Genomic DNA, 20,996 nt, shown 5'->3' with positions numbered 1-20,996 from the left:
ATATATAAATATATATATATTTTGTTTTTTTCTGCAGTTGTCATGATGCACTTAGAAATCAGTTGTTGGATCACATACATACGATTCCGTTGGGGATCTCCACCATTAGCAAAAACTGGATTTAACTGTTTCATTGCTTATCAAATACTGTGTAGAGATGAATCTTTTAGTATTCTCCAATGAAAATGCAGGAGGATGAACAGCCTTGTCCCGACTGTAAATATGTATGTAAACAATGAGTGTCTATATGTTTGTTTTCACTATAACCAATGTCTATACACATAAATAAAAAGGTTTATTAACTTACTGGCTGATTCCTGGATTCTCTGACTGTATAACATGTTTGGGGGAAAAAAAAATACAACTGACATTACGAATACAGTCCACCTTTTTACAAATACTAAGGCTCTACTACAACTTTAGGAAATTGTTTTAATGTAAGTTGGAGTATAAATGATCTCATATTGAACTTGATTTGAAGGTGTCTTGATCATTTAAAAGTGACAACCAAAAAAAATTTTTTAAACATAATTGAGGGTGCTCCTAAAATTACTAATCACAAATATTTACATGCAATTTCAAAGCTTATACGGTTGTAATAATTTACACTTAAAAATAATGTACACTTAAAAAAAAAAAAAAAATTCAATTGGCTGCCAGTTTTTCTGATTTCAGACCTTCTCATACGTTTTATTTTTTCTACCAGCAGGATCTTTTCTTTATTAAGGAGATCTCCACCTTTCCCCTCTTCAGTCATCTTGCTGAGGTGTAGCTGGATCAGGAAGTGAAGCCTCTGTCAACGAGTCCCCAGTGCTATGTCTCTTGTAGCGGGGGACACCGTACAACAGCAACAAATCTATACCTTTTTTCGACTCACTCACAGAAGGAGAATGAATTTGAGACTGTCGAGACAAGACTTTGTCTTTTTCAGACTGGCTGTGACTGGAGACGCTGCTGTCTTGTGTATCGAATGCAAGATGTGTATCTTCATCCCACTCCCAGCTTTTCCTCTCTCGTGACATGGCTTTTAGGGCACTCAGGCCTTTCCTCTCAGTCTTGCCCCCTAATGCAGCCCTCTGCATCTCAGGTGTCCTTTGGGATGAGTTTCCAAGCACACTGAGAACATCACCGGAGGGAGAGGGTGTGACTTCAGGACCAAGTGGTGAATATTTGTGTGTTTGTGTTGCATCTGATTTCTTGCTGAGCTGCAATATGCTAAAGGCAGTTGTACTACTGGCAGAATCATATGAGGGAGAAGTTAGTTCTGTGAATGAATCTTGCGGCAGGGATTTGGACGTTACATCCACGCCTCCTCCTGATTTGGATCTTGAAAGGTCAGGGAAATCATGACCAACACGAGTCCATTTTATTTTCTCCATCAGGTCTCCATCGGTCTTGGATCTGGATTGTCTCAGTCTCCTCTTTATGATGTCATCAAAGCTTGTAGTTTTTGTGGCCTTTGAGGCAAGAGACGCGTCCTTGTCATTTGACACATCTTTTGAAAGATTAGGTATTTGGTCAACAGTTTGACGACTGCCAGTCGGTGTGAAAGAACTGCCTGGTAGTGATAAGGATTTGAAAATAGATCGCTTATAAGTGATAAGCGATTCATCTGTTGGTCCAACGATAGTTGATGCTTGTGTGCTTTGCACTGCTTTGTGCTCTGTCAAGACTTCATTCTGAATGACAAAAGGTGAGGTATTACTTGGCTCTGGAGATGGTGTCTTGATATCGAAACGCCTCTTGATGCGTGGAACACCACGACTCAGGTCAGTGACACTGTGGTCTTTTGTCTCATCCTCGCTGTCACTGCTAGAAGAGGAATTAGAGCTCTGCTTTGATGGACTAGTTGAATCTTTATCACTGTGATTTTTATTTATTCTCTGTTTAACTATATCTGAGAAAGTGAACTTGTCTTCTGGACTCCTTGGAGTTGGAGACACATTTAGTTGAAAATTTTCCAGCCCTGGAGATGAGCTTTGGTGCGTTGTTTCTTGGATCCCAGCAAACCTTCTCCTTAGTCTTTGTCTTCTCATAGAACCACTTTCACTGCCGGAGGAGAAAGGAGAGTCTGGTGGGGAGTTCAAATCGGATTCTGTTGCATTGGATGAGATTTCGAGACGCTTTCGGAAGCGGGAGACGCCAAGATTCATTGTGGCCCATCTTGACTGAAGCTCTGGGTCTACCTCAAGTGTTGTTCTGCTGTCATTTGTTGGCATGTTCTCCAGGTCACCTGAAATATCAGTATACTTTACCAATTTGATGTTGTGGTCTGTCTTTGGATTGTAAGGAATGTTTATCCCGGGCGCTATGTGTAACCTTATGAACTTCTCTGAGGCTGTTGACGTAAAGGATTGATCTTCTCTGATTTTAGCTTTCTGGTCTCTGTTCTCATCCTCACTTTCACTACTGGATGATTGTGATGCAGATTTTTTAAACCCCAGGGATTTGCTGCTGAGACCCAATCGTAGCAATGGTGATGAAGTTTTATTATGAACCTGTCTGGTTAAGGATGGATTGACTCCTTCAAGGTTTGTCTCTCTGTCAACTTTCAACAATGATTCACGAGGAATAACAGTTTTGATATCTAGACGTCTTTGAATACGTGGTATTTGGCCAAGATTCAGGGTAGGCCACTGATTTTCTGAGTTAGATCTTAATGACTGAATTATGTCAGCTGGATTCCTTAAGATCAGTGGCTCTTCTAGCTTTTGTGTTTTCATGTGGCCTCTTGTCTCATCCTCACTGCTAGAAGATGAGTCAGAACTTGGAGATGGTACCTTAATATCTAGAGGACTCTTGATGTCTGTTTTTCCAAGACCAGATGAAGGCCAATGATTTTCCAATTTTACCTTTGCTGACATCTTGGTAGAAGACGTTGACACCCGCAGTTCCTCTTGCTTTTGTTGCATCACATGCCCACGTGTTTCATCCTCACTGTCACTGCTGGAAGATGAATTTGAATCTGCTGCTGGTACTTTGATATCCAGACGCCTTTTAAATTGTCTTATTTTCCAAAGATCAAGGGAAGGCCACTGGTTTCCTTGCTTTTGACTTGCTTTTTGGCTTGTTTGAACTGGCTGCTTTGATATTAATAAATCCTCTTGTTTCAATTTTGTCATTTTGTCTTTTTTATTAACACTGTCACTACCAGAAGATGAATCAGAGTCTGTAGATTGTGCCCTAGTATCTAGAGGATTCTTGAATTCTTTTGTTTTTCCAAGATCAGGTACAGACCAACGATTTTCTGGTTTAGGATGTACTTTTGGAGGAACTTTACCTGGAAGCTGTGAAATCAGCAATTCCTCTTGTTTTGTCATGTGGCCTCCGGTTTCATCTTCACTGTCGCTACTGGAAGATGAACTTGAATCTGCGGTGGGTGTTTGGATATCCAGACGTCTTTTGATTCGTGTAACTCTTCCAAAATCAAGGGTAGGCCACTGGTTTGCTGGTTTTTGGGTTACTGTAGTTACATTAGTTGGGAGTTTTGACATGTATAACCCCTCTTGCTTCTTTTGTGTGATTTGATCTCTTCTTTCATTGTCACTATCACTACTAGAAGACGAATCTGAATCTGTTGATGATACTTTGATATCCATAGGTTTCTTGATTTGGGTTGTTTTGCCAAGATCAGGTGCAGACCAACGATTTTCTGGTTTGGGATGCACTGTTGGATAAACTCTACTAGGAAGCTTGGACATCAGCAACTCTTCTTGCTTTTGTTTCATCACATGGCCTCTTGTTTCATCCTCACTGTCACAACTAGATGATGACTCTGGAACGGCGGTGGGTGCTTTGATATCCAGACGTCTTTTGATTCGTTTTACTCTCCCAAAATCAATGGTAGGCCACTGATTTGGTGGCTTCTGGGTTGATGTAGTTACCTTAACTGGAAGTTTTGAAATATATAACTCCTCTTGCTTGTTTTGTGTGATTTGATCTTTTCTTTCATTGTCACTGTCACTACTAGAAGACGAATCTGAATCTGTTGATGATACTTTGATATCCACAGGTTTCTTGATTTGGGTTGTTTTGCCAAGATCAGGTGCAGACCAACGATTTTCTGGTTTGGGATGCACTGTTGGATAAACTCTACTTGGAAGCTTTGACATCAGCAATTCATCTTGCTTTTGTTTCATCACATGACCTCTTGTTTCATCCTCACTGTCACTACTAGATGATGAATCTTTATCCGCTGTAGGTGCTTTGATATCCAGACGTCTTTTGACTTTTGTTGCTCTCCCAAAATCAAGGGTAGGCCACTGGTTTGCTGGCTTCTTTTGAGTTATGTGGTGTTTCGTGTCACCGCCACTGTCACTACTAGAAGATGAGCCTGAATCTGTTGATGATACTTTGATATCCACAGGTTTCTTGATTTGGGTTGTTTTGCCAAGATCAGGTGCAGACCAACGATTTTCAGATTTTTGATGCACTGTTGGATACACTTTACTTGGAACCTTGGACATCAGCAATTCCTCTTCTTTTTGTTTCATCACATGGCCTCTTGTTTCATCCTCACTGTCACTACTAGATGATGACTCTGAATCTGCAGTGGGTGCTTTGATATCCAGACGTCTTTTGACTTTTGTTGCTCTCCCAAAATCAAGGGTAGGCCACTGGTTTGCTGGCTTCTTTTGAGTTATGTGGTGTTTCATGTCACCGCCACTGTCACTACTAGAAGATGAGTCTGAATCTGTTGATGATACTTTGATATCCACAGGTTTCTTGATTTGGGTTGTTTTGCCAAGATCAGGTGCAGACCAAAGATTTTCTGGTTTGGGATGCACTGTTGGATAAACTTTACTTGGAAGCTTGGACACCAGCAATTCCTCTGGCTTTGTTTTTAACACATGATCTCTTGTTTCATCCTCACTGTCACTACTGGAAGATGAAGATGAATCTGAATCTGCAGTGGGTGCTTTGATATCCAGACGTCTTTTGATTCGTTTTACTCTCCCAAAATCAAGGGTAGGCCACTGGTTTGATGGGTTCTGGGTTGATGTAGTTACATTAACTGGAAGTTTTGAAATGTATAATTCCTCTTTCTTCTTTTGTGTGATTTGATCTTTTCTTTCATTGTCACCGTCACTACTAGAAGACGAGTCTGAATCTGTTGATGATACTTTGATATCCACAGGTTTTTTGATTTGAGTTGTTTTGCCAAGATCAGGTGCAGACCAACGATTTTCTGGTTTGAGATGCACTGTTGGATAAACTCTACTTGGAAGCTTGGACATCAGCAATTCCTCTTGCTTTTGTTTCATCGCATTGCCTCTTGTTTCATCCTCACTGTCACTACTAGATGATGACTCTGGAACGGCGGTGGGTGCTTTGATATCCAGACGTCTTTTGATTCGTTGTACTCTCCCAAAATCAATGGTAGGCCACTGATTTGCTGGCTTCTGAGTTGATGTAGTTACCTTAACTGGAAGTTTTGAAATATATAACTCCTCTTGCTTGTTTTGTGTGATTTGACCGTTTCTTTCATTGTCACTGTCACTACTAGAAGACGAATCTGAACCTGTTGATAGTGCTTTGATATCCACATTTTTCTTGATTTGGGTTTCATACTCACTGTCACTGCTAGATGATGAATCTGTATCTGCTTTTGGTGCTTTGATATCCAGACGCCTTTTTATCCTTGTTACTCTCCCAAAGTCAAGTACTGGCCACTGGCTTTCCCGTTTCTGACTTGCTGTAGTTACGTTACTTGGAAGCTTTGGGATATGTAAATCCATTTGCTTTTTTGATGTCATATAATCTTTTCTTTCATTGTCACTGTCACTACTGGAAGACGAGTCTGACTCTGTGGATGCTGCTTTGATATCCACAGGTTTCTTGATTTGGGTTGTTTTTCCAAGTTCAGGTGCAGCCCAATGATTTTCTGGTTTGGGATGCACTGTTGGATAAACTCTACCTGGAAGCTGTGACATCAGCAATTCCTCTTGCTTTTGTTTCATCAGTTGGTCTCTTGTTTCATCCTCACTGTCACTACTAGATGATGAATCTGAATTTGCTTTTGGTGCTTTGATATCCAGACGCCTTTTTATTCGTGTCGTTCTACCAAAATCAAGGGAAGGCCACTGGTTTGGCTTTTGGTTTGCCATAGATGCACTACTTGGATGTTTTGAGATATGCATCTTCTCTTGCTTCTTTTGTGTTATGTGGTATTTCATGTCATCACCACTGTCACTACTAGAAGATGAATCTGAATCTGTTGATGATGCTTTGATATCCACATTTTTCTTGCTTTGGGTTGTTTTTCCAAGTTCAGGTGCAGACCAACGATTTGTTTCATACTCACTGTCACTACTACATGATGAATCTGTATCTGCTTTTGGTGCTTTGATATCCAGACGCCTTTTTATCCTTGTTACTCTCCCAAAATCAAGTACTGGCCACTGGCTTTCTGGTTTCTGACTTGATGTAGTTACTGTAGTTGGAAGTTTTGAGATATGTAAATCCATTTGCTTTTTTGATGTCACATGATCTTTTTTGTCATTGTCACTGTCGCTACTAGAAGATGAATCTGAATCTGTTGATGATGATTTAATATCCATGGGTTTCTTGATTTGGGTTGTTTTTCCAAGTTCAGATGCAGACCAACGATTTTCTGGTTTGGGATGCACTGTTGGAGAAACTTTACCTGGAAGCCTTGACATCAGCAACTCCTCTTGCTTTTGTTTCATCAGTCGGTCTCTTGCTTCATCTTCACTGTCACTGCTAGATGATGAATCTGAATGTGCTTTTGGTGCTTTGATATCCAGACGTCTTTTTATTCTTGTTACTCTCCCAAGATCAATTGAAGGCCACTGGCTTGGGGCTTTCTGGGTTACCGTCTGAGTTACTTTAGTTGGAGACTTTGATATCGGCAACTCCTCTTGTTGTCTTATATGGTCTCTCATGTCATGGTCACTGTCACTACTAGAAGATGAATCTGAATCTGTGTCTCGTTTAGGACTTAGTGTTGGAGAAACTTTAGTTTGAATCTTTGACAAATTCTCTTTCCTCTGTTTAAGCACATTGGCTTTTTCTTGATCCTCGGTGTCACTGCTGGAAGAGGAAGTTGAATCTGCTGGATCACTGCTTTTTGAGAGAGATTTTTGAAATGACAGATGTGCAACATCCAACCTTCCTGGTTTCTTCACTCTTAGGTGAGTAGTTTCATCATCACTGTCACTACTGGTTGATGAATCTGAACCTGCTGTTGGTACTTTGGTGTCAAGAGGTCTCTTGTTTGCGGATGTTTTTCTGAGTTCAAAGCCAGGCAGTTGGTTTCCTGGCTTGGGGCTTACTTTTTGAGACTGATTAATGGGGCGTCTTGCTATTATTAACTCGTCTCGTGTATTTTTTGTCACATGGCCTCTTGGTTCATCTTCACTCTCACTACTAGAAGACGAATCAGAACTTGGTAGCAATGCTTTGACATCTAGACGCCTTTTGAGACGAGGAATGTGCTGAAGATCTACAGCAGGCCAATATTCATCTGAATCATCGATTTTTGTTTTGGACTCTTGAAGCTGCTGAGTGTTGATTCTGCCTCTACCATCAACATATGTGACTTTTTCTTCGCTCTCACTGTGGGAAGAAGATGATGAACTTGTTCCAGGTTTTGATTTTTGTGCAACTTTCTTCTGCTTCTTTTTTGTCTTTTGTTTGATCTTAGTTTGCCTTGGCTCCCTGTCACTGTCACTTGAATCAGAGGAAGCGGAAGAGGAATACTCCGGTACATCTCCTAGACTTTTGGTACCGTAGCCATTCTTGGCTGAGGGACTTTGAGCACCATCGCTGAATTCAAATAGTTCTCCATCACCCTGAGAAATATCAGAGTCTGTGGTGTTTGCCTTATTTGTATGTAGAGCAGAGGATCCAGGATATTCACTTTTGCCCTTCGTGGATATTCGTGGGGTTTCTGTTTTTGTGCCTATTGATATATCTGCTCTCGTCTGAAACGAATCTTCTACCAGCTGAACAGACTTGGGCCTGGTGTGCTTTCTGGTCATTTGGTCTGATTCTGATGCACTTTGGGAAGAATCTGAGGATGATGAAAGGCTTCTCCTCTCCTCAAGCTCATCCGGGTCAGGAATAGGTTCAAACTTCATGTTGCGCAGGCGCTCTGCAGCCAATTCAGCCGAGCTGCTGTCATCACTCCGCCTGGGACGCCCACGTAAGTCAACCTCGACTTCTTGATACTCAAACACCTCGTCGCTTCTAATGCTCTGCTGATCGCCACTCGCAACAGTGTCATAATATTGCATGTTCCTTTCCTCTGTGACCTCTAAATGGCTAAAAGTGACTCTTCTCTCCCTGTGAGGTCCTATCTCTGCTGGTTCTTCAGCATTTGAAAAGGCCTGGTTGTCGTAATGTCTCTGTTGAGCAGAAGTGACGGTATGAGTTGCTGGGGAGTCTTTCTTTTTGATGACCCTTCTACAAAGCCTACTGATACATGGTCTCGCCAGGACTCCGAGGATGAACGCCAACAGGAACGTGAATAAAATCGACAGACACACTGCCAAAGCCATGTCAGACTGAGTGAAGCCCCCTGCTGTCGCTCCAACCTTCCCGCTTATAGGTGTTTGTGGAGTCGCTTGAGTGCGGACCCCGGGTAAGCTCCTTTCCTGTCTTGCACCTCTCATTTTACTGATTTGGAGGTTAAAAACAGACAGAACGTGGTCTTCTTCAGACATACACACATACAGTCCCGTATCTCCCTCTGAAAAGTCACTGATGAGCAGACGATCTCCTTGCTGGCTCGCAGATGCTCGACCATCGGGTGTCCACCACTCTGACTCTAAAAAAACAACAGCATAACAATAACAGGACTAATGTAAGTTTTTATTTACTGTGTTATTAATTCTTGATTATAGAATATGTCATGTGTTACCTTGTGCTGAGCAGGAGAGCAGGATCTCAGTGCCACTGTACACCGTCACGTCTCGGTGAAAATTTAAGTTGTTTTCAGAGCTTAAGCATGTCAGGTCCTCCTCATCCAGCTGCAGAAGGTCTTTGCCCGAGATGATGGAAGGCTCAGAACATATGATGTTCCAGGTCCTCATGCCTCTGGTGCCGTCATAAGCCATCTGCCTCCTTGTACTACGCATGTTGCAGTCACAGCGCCACCTGTTTCCACCCAGCTTAACATCTGCTTCAATGTTGCGCAAAGTGATGTATGTCAATTGCTGCATGGTTGTCAACATGTTGAACCTCAGGTCAAGAACCTTTGAGAGGAACACAATATCGAATGAGATTAAGTAGAGGTAATTAGCCTTATATTAAAGTTAGCACAGTAAATCCTAACCCGAAACGCTTTTCTAAAAAAATGTTGACTTAACAGAATTCAACATTTCACCTGGTACAGAGAATAATTGGCATTAAAAAAAAACAGGCTTACCTTGAGTTGCTCTAAATTCTGAAACATCTGTGGATCCAGATGTGTAATCAGGTTATGCTGTAAGTGAAGCTCCTGCAGCTGATGAAGGCCACCAAGGACTCCCAGTTCAAGACTTGAGATCCTGTTGAAAGACAGCTCCAGGACCTGTAAGGATTCGACAGCATCCAGGCCTCCAAGAAAAGAAATGAGATTTAATTAGAATTCAACATCAAGAGGAAGCCAATTCCAAAAAGAAACAAAGATCTGCTTCAAGGTAACATCTTTTTAATGTTGTATGTTTAATCATATTACAACAGCAAACATTCATATGTCGGAATTTTATGTCAAGATCAACACAAAGTAGTGCATAATTTGGAAGTGGAACAAAAAAGAGATGTTTTTTTATCTATAGAAATATATATTATGAATAAAAATATGAAAAGTGTGACCTGAATTTGGCCTGAATTTGTATTCAGGCCACTTTTGTCGTGAAGGAAAATTCAAATTCAAAAAAACTTTATTGATCACTAAAGGAAATTAAATGTTGTAATTCATATAAACCCTAACCAATTAACTAACCCCACATTACCTTTAACACACCTTCACTATGGAAAAACACGGTGTTGACTGCATCATGTTATGAAGATCAGAAGCCAGGCCAGAATTTTTCAAAAGGAGTGTCTAGGTACCATACCACTTTATTTCTAAAGCATTTAAAACATAGCAGCTGACCAAAATGCTGCACAAAATCGTAAAATGAAGGACAAAAACAAAACAATCCAGACAACTAAAATAAAATAAAAAGTGTATTTAAATGAGTTTTAAAAACGGCAAGAAATGGGGCCTGCATGACCTTTAGCAGCAACTCATTCCACGTTTTAGGTGCCAGAGCTGCAAAAGCTCCGTCTCTTAAATGCATCTGGTCAAATGATCTAAAGAAAAGACCATCAGACGACATAAAAACTAACAAAATAATTTTTAAATGGATTCAAAACTGAACACGAAGCCAATGAAAAACCGGAGTTATATGCGCTCGTTTACCTGCACCGGTTAAAAATTATGGAGCAGCATTTTGCACCAGATGTACCAGGGAGGCCTGGGAGTCGCAATAATCCAGACGTGAGGTAATAAAAGCGTGGATCACTGCGTCTGGCTGGCACCTAGAATTTAGGGACTGGATTTTTGAAAGAAAGAAGACTTAACCACAGTATTGATATGGCAGGCAAAATTTAGGCTGCCATCGAGTTTTACTCCTAGGTTTGTGATGATTTACTTTTTTTTTTTTTTTACATGTGACCAAAGGGAAAATTCAAAGGTGGGGGATAGGGTCACTAATGATCCTGAAATTGACACCTCGGAGTTCCGAAATTTGACTTCAGTTTTATTATCCTCTCTTGTCTTTAAGTTCATATCTCAGCAGAATAACAGAGGAAGCCAAAAAAAAAAAAAGATAATAATTCCTCTTCGAACTTTGATATAGGAAAGGTAGAAGAAACTGAAAGTATTTGCAAGTTGTTCTGGACAAATAAAGCAATAAATTAACTTGGAAAAGACTTAAGACAGTGGTAGAGATTAACCTTCCAGTAGGCCATAAACAAATGACCAGAGCTGCAATGGGATAATCCAGATCAAAACATATCCATATATAGTCAGGTCCAGAAAATCTAATTTACGATCTATGCCAAAGCTTGAAAACTGGTGCTTTCCATCCAATCTCTCAGGTAGACCATCTTATTTTCTCTACATGTGCAAATCTGGTAAAGGCAAATTTCAAGAGACTTGAGTTTTTGAAAGCATTGATGTAGGAGAACTGATAGAGAGATGCATGCTACACATTTATATTTCTACTGTCAATGGAATGCTATGTATCCTTTTTCCTCCACCTAACCAGAACTGGGCCTCAGGACTCTCAAAGCAGCTCTTCAAATGGCACAAAGCAGAAGAAATACTTTTCCAAGGAAGAAAAAACATGTTCAGCCAAGCACAGGGAGGCCTGTGAAACAATGAAATCATAAATATTTCATTTGCACACTCACACCTTGTTTAAGTCAGTGGAATGTCAGTATAAACTAACAGCAGCGTCATTATCTTGGGAGGTTCGCTCATTTGTGCATGGTGCAAAGTTCTAAAGATAAAGGATAGAAAGGGTTTGTGTATGTGTGGAAATGAAAGGCAAATCTGAACAATTACAAACTGCATACACATTTGGATTGTAGAGTATAAGCTCCGTTTTTAGTTTTATACTTAATTATGCCTTTTCTTTTTACCAAAGCCTGATCAATTTAGCCAGTTTTAGTAACTCAGCCATTTCCTAACTTCATTCTGTACGGCAAATAAAGGCGTGACTGTAGAAGTTATCAGATGGATGTTCTTCTCCTGCCACTCCTAAAAAAAAGATATTTTTTTCTGGAAACTCGGTTAAAAAAACTAGCTTCACTGGATCACTGCATCCATCTCCATTTAAACATCCAAAATATTTAGTTTACCTAAACATTGATTTACTGGTGAAATTAAATATTACGTTTGGATCATTTTGTCGCTCATGGTCCAGTTCTGTCAGTCTGACCCCGATTTACACCGCTCTACAGAAAGCACGCACCAGATAAGAACCAACATACCTGACTTTGAAATGAGTCGGGTACATTGGCTCTCAAAAGATAATAAAACAAAGAAAAGTGAGTCATTTTGAAAATTAATAATGAATCATCTCTTGCTAATTAGGTTTTTTTTAGTGGTAAATGCCAGATTATCTTGTACCTTCTTGATAATTAATGGAAACATATTTATTAGAATTACAAAAAACAAACCTAGAATTGCTGAGCATCTTTTTTCATCATTTATCTTCACCAATGACGAGGTGTGGGGTTTTTTAATATTTGCAGCTGACAACAAAGGTGGAAAATTGCAACTATAAAACGACACAAATTTGAGAAAAAAGGTGTGACATCAGCATTAATCATTAAAATCTCCTTTTGTGACTTATTTTACGTAGAAATGTTATATTTAATATGGCCTAAAAATAAACATAAGAGGCCTGTTTCATTATTATTATGATTATTCATAATCATATGACAATCATCAACCAATATTTCACAATCCTGTGGGCAGCAGCCCTGGAAATGTACCCACATTAACTTGCATGGCATGCAAAGAATCCTCAGTCCTTTTATACTGGATAGGATTTCTATGTTATAATCTTGCACAGTGCAGAGGGATTCTTGGGATTTTATTTTCCCTCAGGCAACATACATAGTGTACGGACACAGTGTGATGATACAGAGAGAAGGATCTTTCAGTCGTCTTTGCACAATCTCTTAAGATCGGGGTGTTCAAAGTGCAGCCTGGGGGCCATTTGCAGTTCTTGGGGAAAAAAATGTGTTCGTCCCTTGACCACAGTTCAAGAATCACAAATTTGCATCTTCTTAAATAGAAAATATTAGGAGAGGCACAAAGTGTTTTTTTAACTAATCGTGTTTTTTTGTTTTGTTTTAATTTTAAAATCATTGTAAGTAGGAAAAAACATCCCGTAACTTTTTACTCAAGAACTAACTTGGGCACACCCAAAAAAGAATCGTGGCCCCTGAACTCTGAGCTTTCAGCTCTGTAATTTTGTCCTTTTTTTGTGTATAGACTAATATCGATTAACCATTTCTGTGTAGATTTGGCATTATGACTTGGCTCATTAATCCACTGAAATAATCTGTTGTCAGTTTTTTGACCCACCAAACCCAGCTGCAGTGTTTGTTTCCTAAAAGATAAATTTTAGTCTCATCTGACCAAACCACACACTTCCTGCTGAAGTCCCAGTAAATCTAAAATGTTTCTGTTTGTGACGACATAATAGGCTTTTTCTTCTGGAATTACTCTCAAACATAATTTGTCTCCTATGTGGTTGATATGAAGATTCTGCATCCGCAAAGTGCTACTCTTTAAAAAATGCCTTAACTACATCTATTTTTAATGGATTGTTATGGAAACGAATGACTCCCACTGGTACTAAAACAATTACTCCTAATTACATGATTTTGTGTCCAGAGAAGGTTAAAGGTCGGATTTAAGGGATTTTAGCGTGTTGCTGACAGCAGGCTTTTCTCCTTTAAGCACCTTGATAATATTTAATGTGGATGGGTGTATGATTATATAACACCTGCTCACCCCGTGGCAGCTGCTCCAGCAGGTTCCTCTCAGCTGATAGCAGCTGCAAGGCGGGGGCCCAGCTCAGGCACCTGGACCGGCTCCCGGCCGCCGAGCGACGCCCGAGACGTCGAGCCGTGACGGATCTCTCTATGCAGAGAGACAAGTGTGGGATGCTGTTGTTCCCCAGCCACAGGTTCCTGAGGTTGGGATGCGGTTGATGAAAAGCGATAGAGCTGAGGAGGTTATGAGACAAGTCGAGCTCGGCGATGGGGTCCTGGACGGGCTGCGGTACAGAGGACAGGCCAGCCGAGGAGCAGTTCAGCAGCAGAGCTCCTCGGCAAACGCAGGATTCCGGACAGGGAGGCGAGGAAGAGGAGCACCAGAGATCCAAGGAGGCCAGGAGCAGCACAGCCGCCCAAAACGACGAGCGGCGTACCGCCATCGCAACCCCAGGCCTTTAAAACTAGAAATGAAAAACGTCAACCCTCTTCAGAAGCAACCCGATTGAGTGCTTTGACGGCAAGTTTTGAGAATTAAAACCGCGAGGCAATTTGAGTTGAAGAAACTCACCTGGGTAAAAGCTGTCACCAGGCTGACAGGAAACCTTGTGACTCTTCTCACACCTGAACTGTACTGTCCAGCATGTTCTGATCAAAGTCTGAAGTGGATGCTGCTCCTTCAAAACTTTATGAGCCCCAGCCCAAAAATGTCACAGTGATTTATTCAATCATTTACACGGCTGGTTAATGCCTTACCGTCGTCGTTTCCCCTCCGTCGATGCGGTGCCAAGATAAGCCATCCTGAACAGTTATGACTAAGAGAACCATGCCCTGGTTGCACATTCTGTCAGATGATAGCGCCGTGTAATAATCACTGGTATTTCTTTTTATGATTTTAAAGGACCATGTAAACACACAAGGCACAGTGAAGCGCAGATAAGAGATTTCAAGTAGTGACAAGTTTCTTTCATGAAAAAGAAGCCAGTGAAATGTTGGATTTTTTTATTTTATTTATTTATTTCATTTTAAACGTATCCATGTCGTCACGTTGAAGTGATGGAAAAACAAAACTTTTCTCACCAAAGGCATCAAGTCCGCTCCAACATTGTTACACAACAGGCCACACACAACCCAAAGCAACAGTCAAAAACTTTTTATATTGTATTGCACAAAATTCAAACCACTCTAAACGGCGTCCACTTTCGGCACCATTGCCTCGTAAAAAGATTAGCATTTACCTCGCAAAAGTATTCCCACCCACCAAACTTTCCACACGACACGGCCAACAACAAATTCCAATGTAATTTATTGTTTAGTTGTTTTTTATTTTTTATTTTATTCATTTATCTTGAGAAAAAGTAGAGCGTAATTGTGAATCGGACGGGAATCGATATACTATAAATGTGAAAAGCTCAATAGGTGTGAATACTTTCGCAAGGCGCTGCTCTGTTAACACAACTCGTACACTCCTTCCTATTAGCATTAGAAAAGCCTCACTATATAGGTAAAATATAAATAACATTTCATCCCTTTAAGTCCGTTGGCACGTGCATGATAAACAGTTCAACGTGTGCAGAAAGACGTTCTGTTTGAGTTCTGCATATTTCTAAGTTAACTATCATGTAGTGTCTCGATGAAGTCAGTTTTTTTAGTAAACACACTTGTCTCTCTGCATTTTTTTAAGTCACTTTTACACAAACCCTTTTGTGAACAGATGTGAGGTGATGGAGAAGCAGGAAATAAATACAGCAGCTTACGACTGCTACAAACATGCGGCGTAAACTGCAGAACAACTTAATGTTTACAATAGTTTTCTGAATTTAGGATACAGGCTGACGAATATTATAAAAAACAATGTGTTTTTTTTTTGTTTTTTTTTTTTACAAACTCCCGTAATATCTTTGGGTAGATTTGTAATAAAATGTAAATTTGGCACTCACAGAAACGGCTCACCTTAACCGCCAAGTTAAACTCAAATTTGAACTGAACTCGGTCCAAAATGTGCAGGTTTGGAAGAGGTTTGTCTGATTTCACAGTCCACCGACTGCAGACGGATGGAACGGCGGCGCTAGTGAGCTTTCCCACACGGGTTGTCTGAGATCTGGCAGCCCATGTTGGGAAACTTCACCAGTACGCGGAACAGAGTCCGATCTTCGCACATGCAGAGCTTGTACCTCTCCAGGCCGTCGTTGAATGTCAGGTCTGTGGAGCTGGGAATGCGTGTGGTGTTGAACATCACTGAGCCATTGAGGACGATGCTGTTCTCCTGCAAAGAGGAAAGCATCGTCAAGGGCGTCTATTCTTCAAGACCCGGCCTTATCGGGCTCGATACGGTGACTGTATGAGGTTTGTGTGCCGTCATTGTGACCATGAATGTTGGTTTCAGGCTTTGAAATAGTTATTTGAATCCTTCTTGACTGCGTTTTTTAGCAGGTAGGGCTGCATCGACTGCAGTTTTCTGGCCAATCACCAATCTTTAAAATCCTGAGCTGCCGGCAGTAGTAGGATGTTAGCAACAAGTTGGCAGCAGTAGGATAACTATTGTTAACCGCCACACATGCAGACGTGGGCTGATGGGTGGACAGTAGCCCCATTTCCAATGGCCATGTAATTGCGCAATTTCACACGTTGAAAACAAGTTTGTTTAATGGAAACACAGTGATTTCTAAAAACCTGTTGTTGTTTGAGGAAATGGGTTTGGCGCTAGGATGAAGTAGCTTTTCGATCATACTGAAATTTGTGAAACTGTAATTGAAACACTTTGTTCACACAACACACGAGTCATGTGATCAACAACTGGACGTTGCGGTTGGCGCAAACAACAAAGAATAAGACGACAGGAAGTGGAAGGAGGATGACGGTGCAGACAAATTGTGTGGACAAACCTACTCGTGTGATTTCAATTGGGCTTCTTATTTAACGGAAACATCGCGATTGAGAAATTGTGTTTTTTATTTTCACATTAGTAGAGTTATAGACAAAGTTTTGCGCATATTTGTAATGAAAACGCAGCGAGCGGCTGATTTTCACACCTTTGCGAAGATTGAACAGATGGTTTTCACATGTAAATATTGGCTGATCACTTAAAATTAAGTGTCGATTGGTGCAATTTTTTGACAGTTCTTAATTGGTATCAGAATTTGTGCATTTGTTCATTTAAATAAGTTACGTTCTGGCAGAGAGCCTGATTTCAAGCCTGTTCCACAAATGTTTTGTAGATTTCCAGTCAGATCTTTTCACAAATCTATTAGCCTCGTCCATTCTAAAACCAGTTTTAATGTTTGCTTGGGGCCACTGTTATGTTGCTGTGACCTGGTTTCAACCATGTGACAAAAACCACACTCCTCATAAGTAGGAAACTGGATAAAATGATCAAGAACAGTCTCATCCTTCCAGAGCAGTTGAAATGAATCACCAAGAGCTAAAAATGAGTGTATGCATGTTTCTGAGCACTATAAATATAGCATGTCATTATGCTTTATACTTACAGCTCTGAGCTCAATGTCTCCACCCATTTTAAACTCCACAGTGCGGCCCATGATGTTCACTCCCTCATTACCGCGAATGATGGCCTTAGTGTCTCCCTTGATGTTCAGGTCAGATGATGCGCTGCTGGTGATCTGAAAATAAAGAGCAAAATATGCCACTAAAATGAGAAAGGCACCGGCTCCTTAAATACATCAGGATTACATGAGAGAAAATTCCTAGACCCCCCTTGTTTTTCACTCATTTACTTCATACTTGATGTGCTTTTGTTTTTGGAAGTACACTGTCAATTTTTGCAAGAAATTGCAAAAATACGCCTGTTAACAATCACATTACTTCAAAAACAATTCACACTTTTCTTTTGGCAAAGACACTAGGGGAAATTTGGTCAGCATCTAATATCTCTCTTTCGTTTTCGATCAATTTTTACTGTTACGGACAGCAATAAGAGCAATATCGCCTGCACAGGTTGTTAAATATAATTAATGAATCATGTTTTTTTTTTTTTTTACACACAGCCGTCAGCAGAGGCTGGCTTCCCTACACACCCTTTCAGTGGATGCCTTTTTAACACTGAGGACTTTGACTCCTTTGGGCAGGTGGAACTCGTGGTTTTCAAAGTCTGTGCTGAAGAAAGTTGTCTGCGTCCGAGGGTCTGTGAAGGATATGCCGGCGTCGCTGACGACTGAGGTCTTGTCCTTTTCCACGCTCAGCTTCGTGTTGCCTTGCTGGAACACAACCTGTTGGAACAACACGGCAAAAAGAACAGACAAGCTGCTCTAACTGGGTTCCCAAATGCTGTCGTTTCTTTGGAGAAAACTCGCCGTGTGTAAATGTTTTCTTACCGGGTTGTTGTTGCCCACGATGACCAGGTCCTGGTCTTTGCGGCCGCCGACCGTGCTTTTGTGCAGAGGATGAACAATTCCCATGTCGGCCTTCTGTTTGAAGCGCAGCAGGCCGCTCTCGTGGAACTCCATGCTGTCGCAGCCGTTCGGGCCGATTCGGATCACCGTCCATATTACCAGTGTGATCTGAGTGACAGCGGAGTCGCGTCAGAGCTCATTTTGTCAAGCTACAAGCACAAACTTCACTGTTTTTTCTTGGAAAGTGGGACAAAGAAAGCCATTGCTGAATGTAAACCATAAGACGTCCTGTCCTGCAGTTTGCAACAAGGCATAAAGAAGGAGCTCTGGTAAGATGGGACCAAATTGGTCTACATGCAAAATGTCATCTACTTGTCATGATCCGTGTTTCTGTGTATTTATTTTTAAGAGTTTTCTGTATTCAGTTTCTGTCCTGTGAGTCTCTGTTGTCTCTGCGTCTTCCCCGTTGATTGTTTCCCAGGTGTGTCTAGTTACCTGATTACCCTCCCTGTGTATTTAAGTCCACCTGTTGTCTCTGTCTCTTGTTGGGTCCTTGTCTAACATACGTCTAGCGTACGTCTAATGTCAGTTGTCGTTTTAGCTCTCCAGTTGAACTGTGAAGTCCTGGTTAGCTTAGCTCTCTTTTCAGTCTTTTTGTCAGGGCTAATGGTATTTAGCTGTGTGCTAAAATCTCTGCCGTGCCGCCTGGTTTGGACTGTTTGATCATTTTCACCACTAAATCCTTCATCATCTTAATCACAACCTGGGTCTCTGCGTCTCTCCTCACCACCACCAACCACACCTTATGACACTACTGAGGAAAGCTAACACTGCACATCATCCTCAATACACCACCCTTCATGTTGAAGCATGGCGGAGGCAGCATCATGAAGTGGAAATGCGTTTCTTCAACAGCTGGTCATAATTAACGGGATGACAGATGAAGGTAAAGAATCTTAGCAAAAAGTCTGCTTGAGGCTACAAAAAACGTAAGAATGGAGGGGAGGTCTACCATTCAGAATAACAATAACAAAGATTAAACAGCTTTTTTTTTGGTGTTACTATTTTCCAGATAAAGTTTAAACTTAAATTCAGTGAGAATTTGCACTTGAAAATTGCTTTCTACAGATGCTCTCCATCTGATATGATCACATTTAGTAGATTTCACAAGGAGAAACGGCCAAAAAGTTCAGTTTGTAGTTGACACATACTCCAAAGTTGGTCTAAATACAAACATACGCCACACTTTTAAGATTGTACTGGTAAAAATCGTGTGGAAAACATGCATCATTGCTCGTCCACTCCAGAAGTGGACACTAATTTTAGTCTGTCTTTCACGTGGAATGCTAAAGATCCCAAATAAAGTTCGGTTGCACTGTAAGAAAGTGTAGGAAAAGTCCAAAGGGTTATATTTAATTGCAAGTTACTGCAGTCAGGCTAGGAGACTTACAATGAGATTAATTAAGGCCAGCAGGAAGAGGAGCACTATGATGCAAACAGCCATGTTTCCCTTGCGTCCTCTCAGCCCGGTCTTATGAAGACGTTCTTCTTCTATGGGTACATAGCCCGCTTTGAAGTTGCTGTTGTGCTCCTTGTTGATGTTGCGCCTCTCTATGGCCTTCTCACGCATGGACCTCTTCACGGGGCCATTGGAGCTCTCCTGCGAGGCAAAACGACAAAATATGCGCATTAAACTACAAGATAACCTTTACTACTAAACTTAATGAAATTAACATTCAAAACTGGACTGTAGTTTTACATAACCAGAGGGGTGTCCAAACTTTACACAGATACGATACTGAACCGAGTTTTCCTTAATTTGGTTAAATGCTCATCATAACAAACGTAACCAAATCTCTGCGTCGGAATGGGTGTTAAATGCTCAGCGACAGCCTGACTGTGGTCATCATAACTAAAAATAAACTACGCTCTTATTAGTGACGAAACGGGTATGAAGTCTTTTCTCTCATAAACATTTAAGTTGCGTTCTATTTTAAGAGCAAACACAGTAGCGCTTTCAAACAGCAGGTCTTTCGGAGAAAACAAGTTTCACGTCTTAAAAACATCGACGCGAAGGCCAACATTCATAAGGCTGCACTCATATTTCCATCCGCAGCGGCAACAAAACACGCCACGCGTAAAGAAACCACCTTAACCTAAACACTTTATCACTAACAATGACTCCGGGTTACTCTTTGTGTGGAGCATGATGAGAAGGCTTAATAAAATGTGAGAAGAAGAGCAAATAAAGAACATAACGGACCTCCTCGGACGCCATGTTGACCCTCCCTCCTCTGCTGACAGAGAGCGGACCAACCTTCACTGGCGAAGGTGACTGAAGCGTTTCCGCTACAATATGGGCAGACAGACAATTTACTCAGTGATATTTTTAATTCTGCTCCTTATGAAGAACCTAATTACAGACGACGACGTGGTGTTTAATTTTTATCTCCTCCGCTTGTGCGCGTGTGCGCTGAAGATAAAAGATGGTTTGTTCCACGATGAAGCAGCCAATGGCAGAAAGATCCTAAAATAGGGAAAATACATCCGTTCATATTTTCCGAAGGTAAACTGGAAACATTCTATACTTTACTGCTCTTTGTGGGTGTATTTTTTTTGATACAAAAAAAAGAAAAAAAAAAAGAGGAATGTATAATTTCTCTTTTACAAGAGGGGGAAAAGTTTTACTTTAATATCTGCATGATTATGAAAAGTAATCAGCCTTAAAAATATTTATAATGTTAGCAATTTTTGTTTTCCACTGTTTTTGTTTTTGTGTAAATTAACAATGAATAATTACAAACGTGTAACATAATAATTAAACTAATACTTCAGCAGTTATAATATACAGCAGCGGTTCTTGCATTAATGGTGCTCTGGGCGAGATCCCCCTTCCGTCTCCAACATGACCAACCACAGAAAGTATAACATTAAAAACAAAACAAACAAAAGATAGATGTTTTTTTTTATTTGATTAGGGATATTGTGTGTTAACATAAATATAATTGCATTCAGTTACAGCCAAGGCCAATTTCCATTGTTTGTCCCCCTGCCAAATAGTACAGACTGAATAACCTAAAATTAACAACAACAATAATCCTAACAATCTTTATTGTCATGGAACCATGCAATAAGTTACAT

At 40.7% G+C, this 20,996-nt stretch overlaps 2 protein-coding genes across 2 annotated transcripts; both read right to left on the bottom strand.

Annotated features, from left to right (window-relative positions):
• Positions 1-5: 5 nt before the first annotated feature.
• lrrc66 (leucine rich repeat containing 66) lies at positions 6-14,325 on the bottom strand. The gene is made up of 4 exons (XM_081605841.1): positions 13,526-14,325; positions 9,392-9,561; positions 8,885-9,218; positions 6-8,791 (listed from the first exon to the last, which is right to left on the bottom strand). The coding sequence occupies exons 1-4, from the start codon at positions 13,947-13,949 to the stop codon at positions 750-752; spliced, it is 8,970 nt and encodes a 2,989-aa protein (XP_081461967.1). The 5' UTR covers positions 13,950-14,325; the 3' UTR covers positions 6-749.
• Positions 14,326-14,491: 166 nt separating this feature from the next.
• sgcb (sarcoglycan, beta (dystrophin-associated glycoprotein)) lies at positions 14,492-20,264 on the bottom strand. Its single transcript, XM_008407487.3, has 6 exons — positions 20,119-20,264; positions 19,306-19,515; positions 17,838-18,023; positions 17,541-17,732; positions 16,995-17,126; positions 14,492-15,772 (listed from the first exon to the last, which is right to left on the bottom strand). The coding sequence occupies exons 1-6, from the start codon at positions 20,131-20,133 to the stop codon at positions 15,575-15,577; spliced, it is 933 nt and encodes a 310-aa protein (XP_008405709.1). The 5' UTR covers positions 20,134-20,264; the 3' UTR covers positions 14,492-15,574.
• Positions 20,265-20,996: the final 732 nt, after the last annotated feature.

The sequence above is a fragment of the Poecilia reticulata genome, chromosome 4 (assembly GCF_904066995.2).
Source record: "Poecilia reticulata chromosome 4, P_reticulata-male-v2, whole genome shotgun sequence".
In the NCBI taxonomy this organism is placed as follows: domain Eukaryota; kingdom Metazoa; phylum Chordata; class Actinopteri; order Cyprinodontiformes; family Poeciliidae; genus Poecilia; species Poecilia reticulata.
This window is presented reverse-complemented; position numbering and strand designations above follow the sequence as displayed.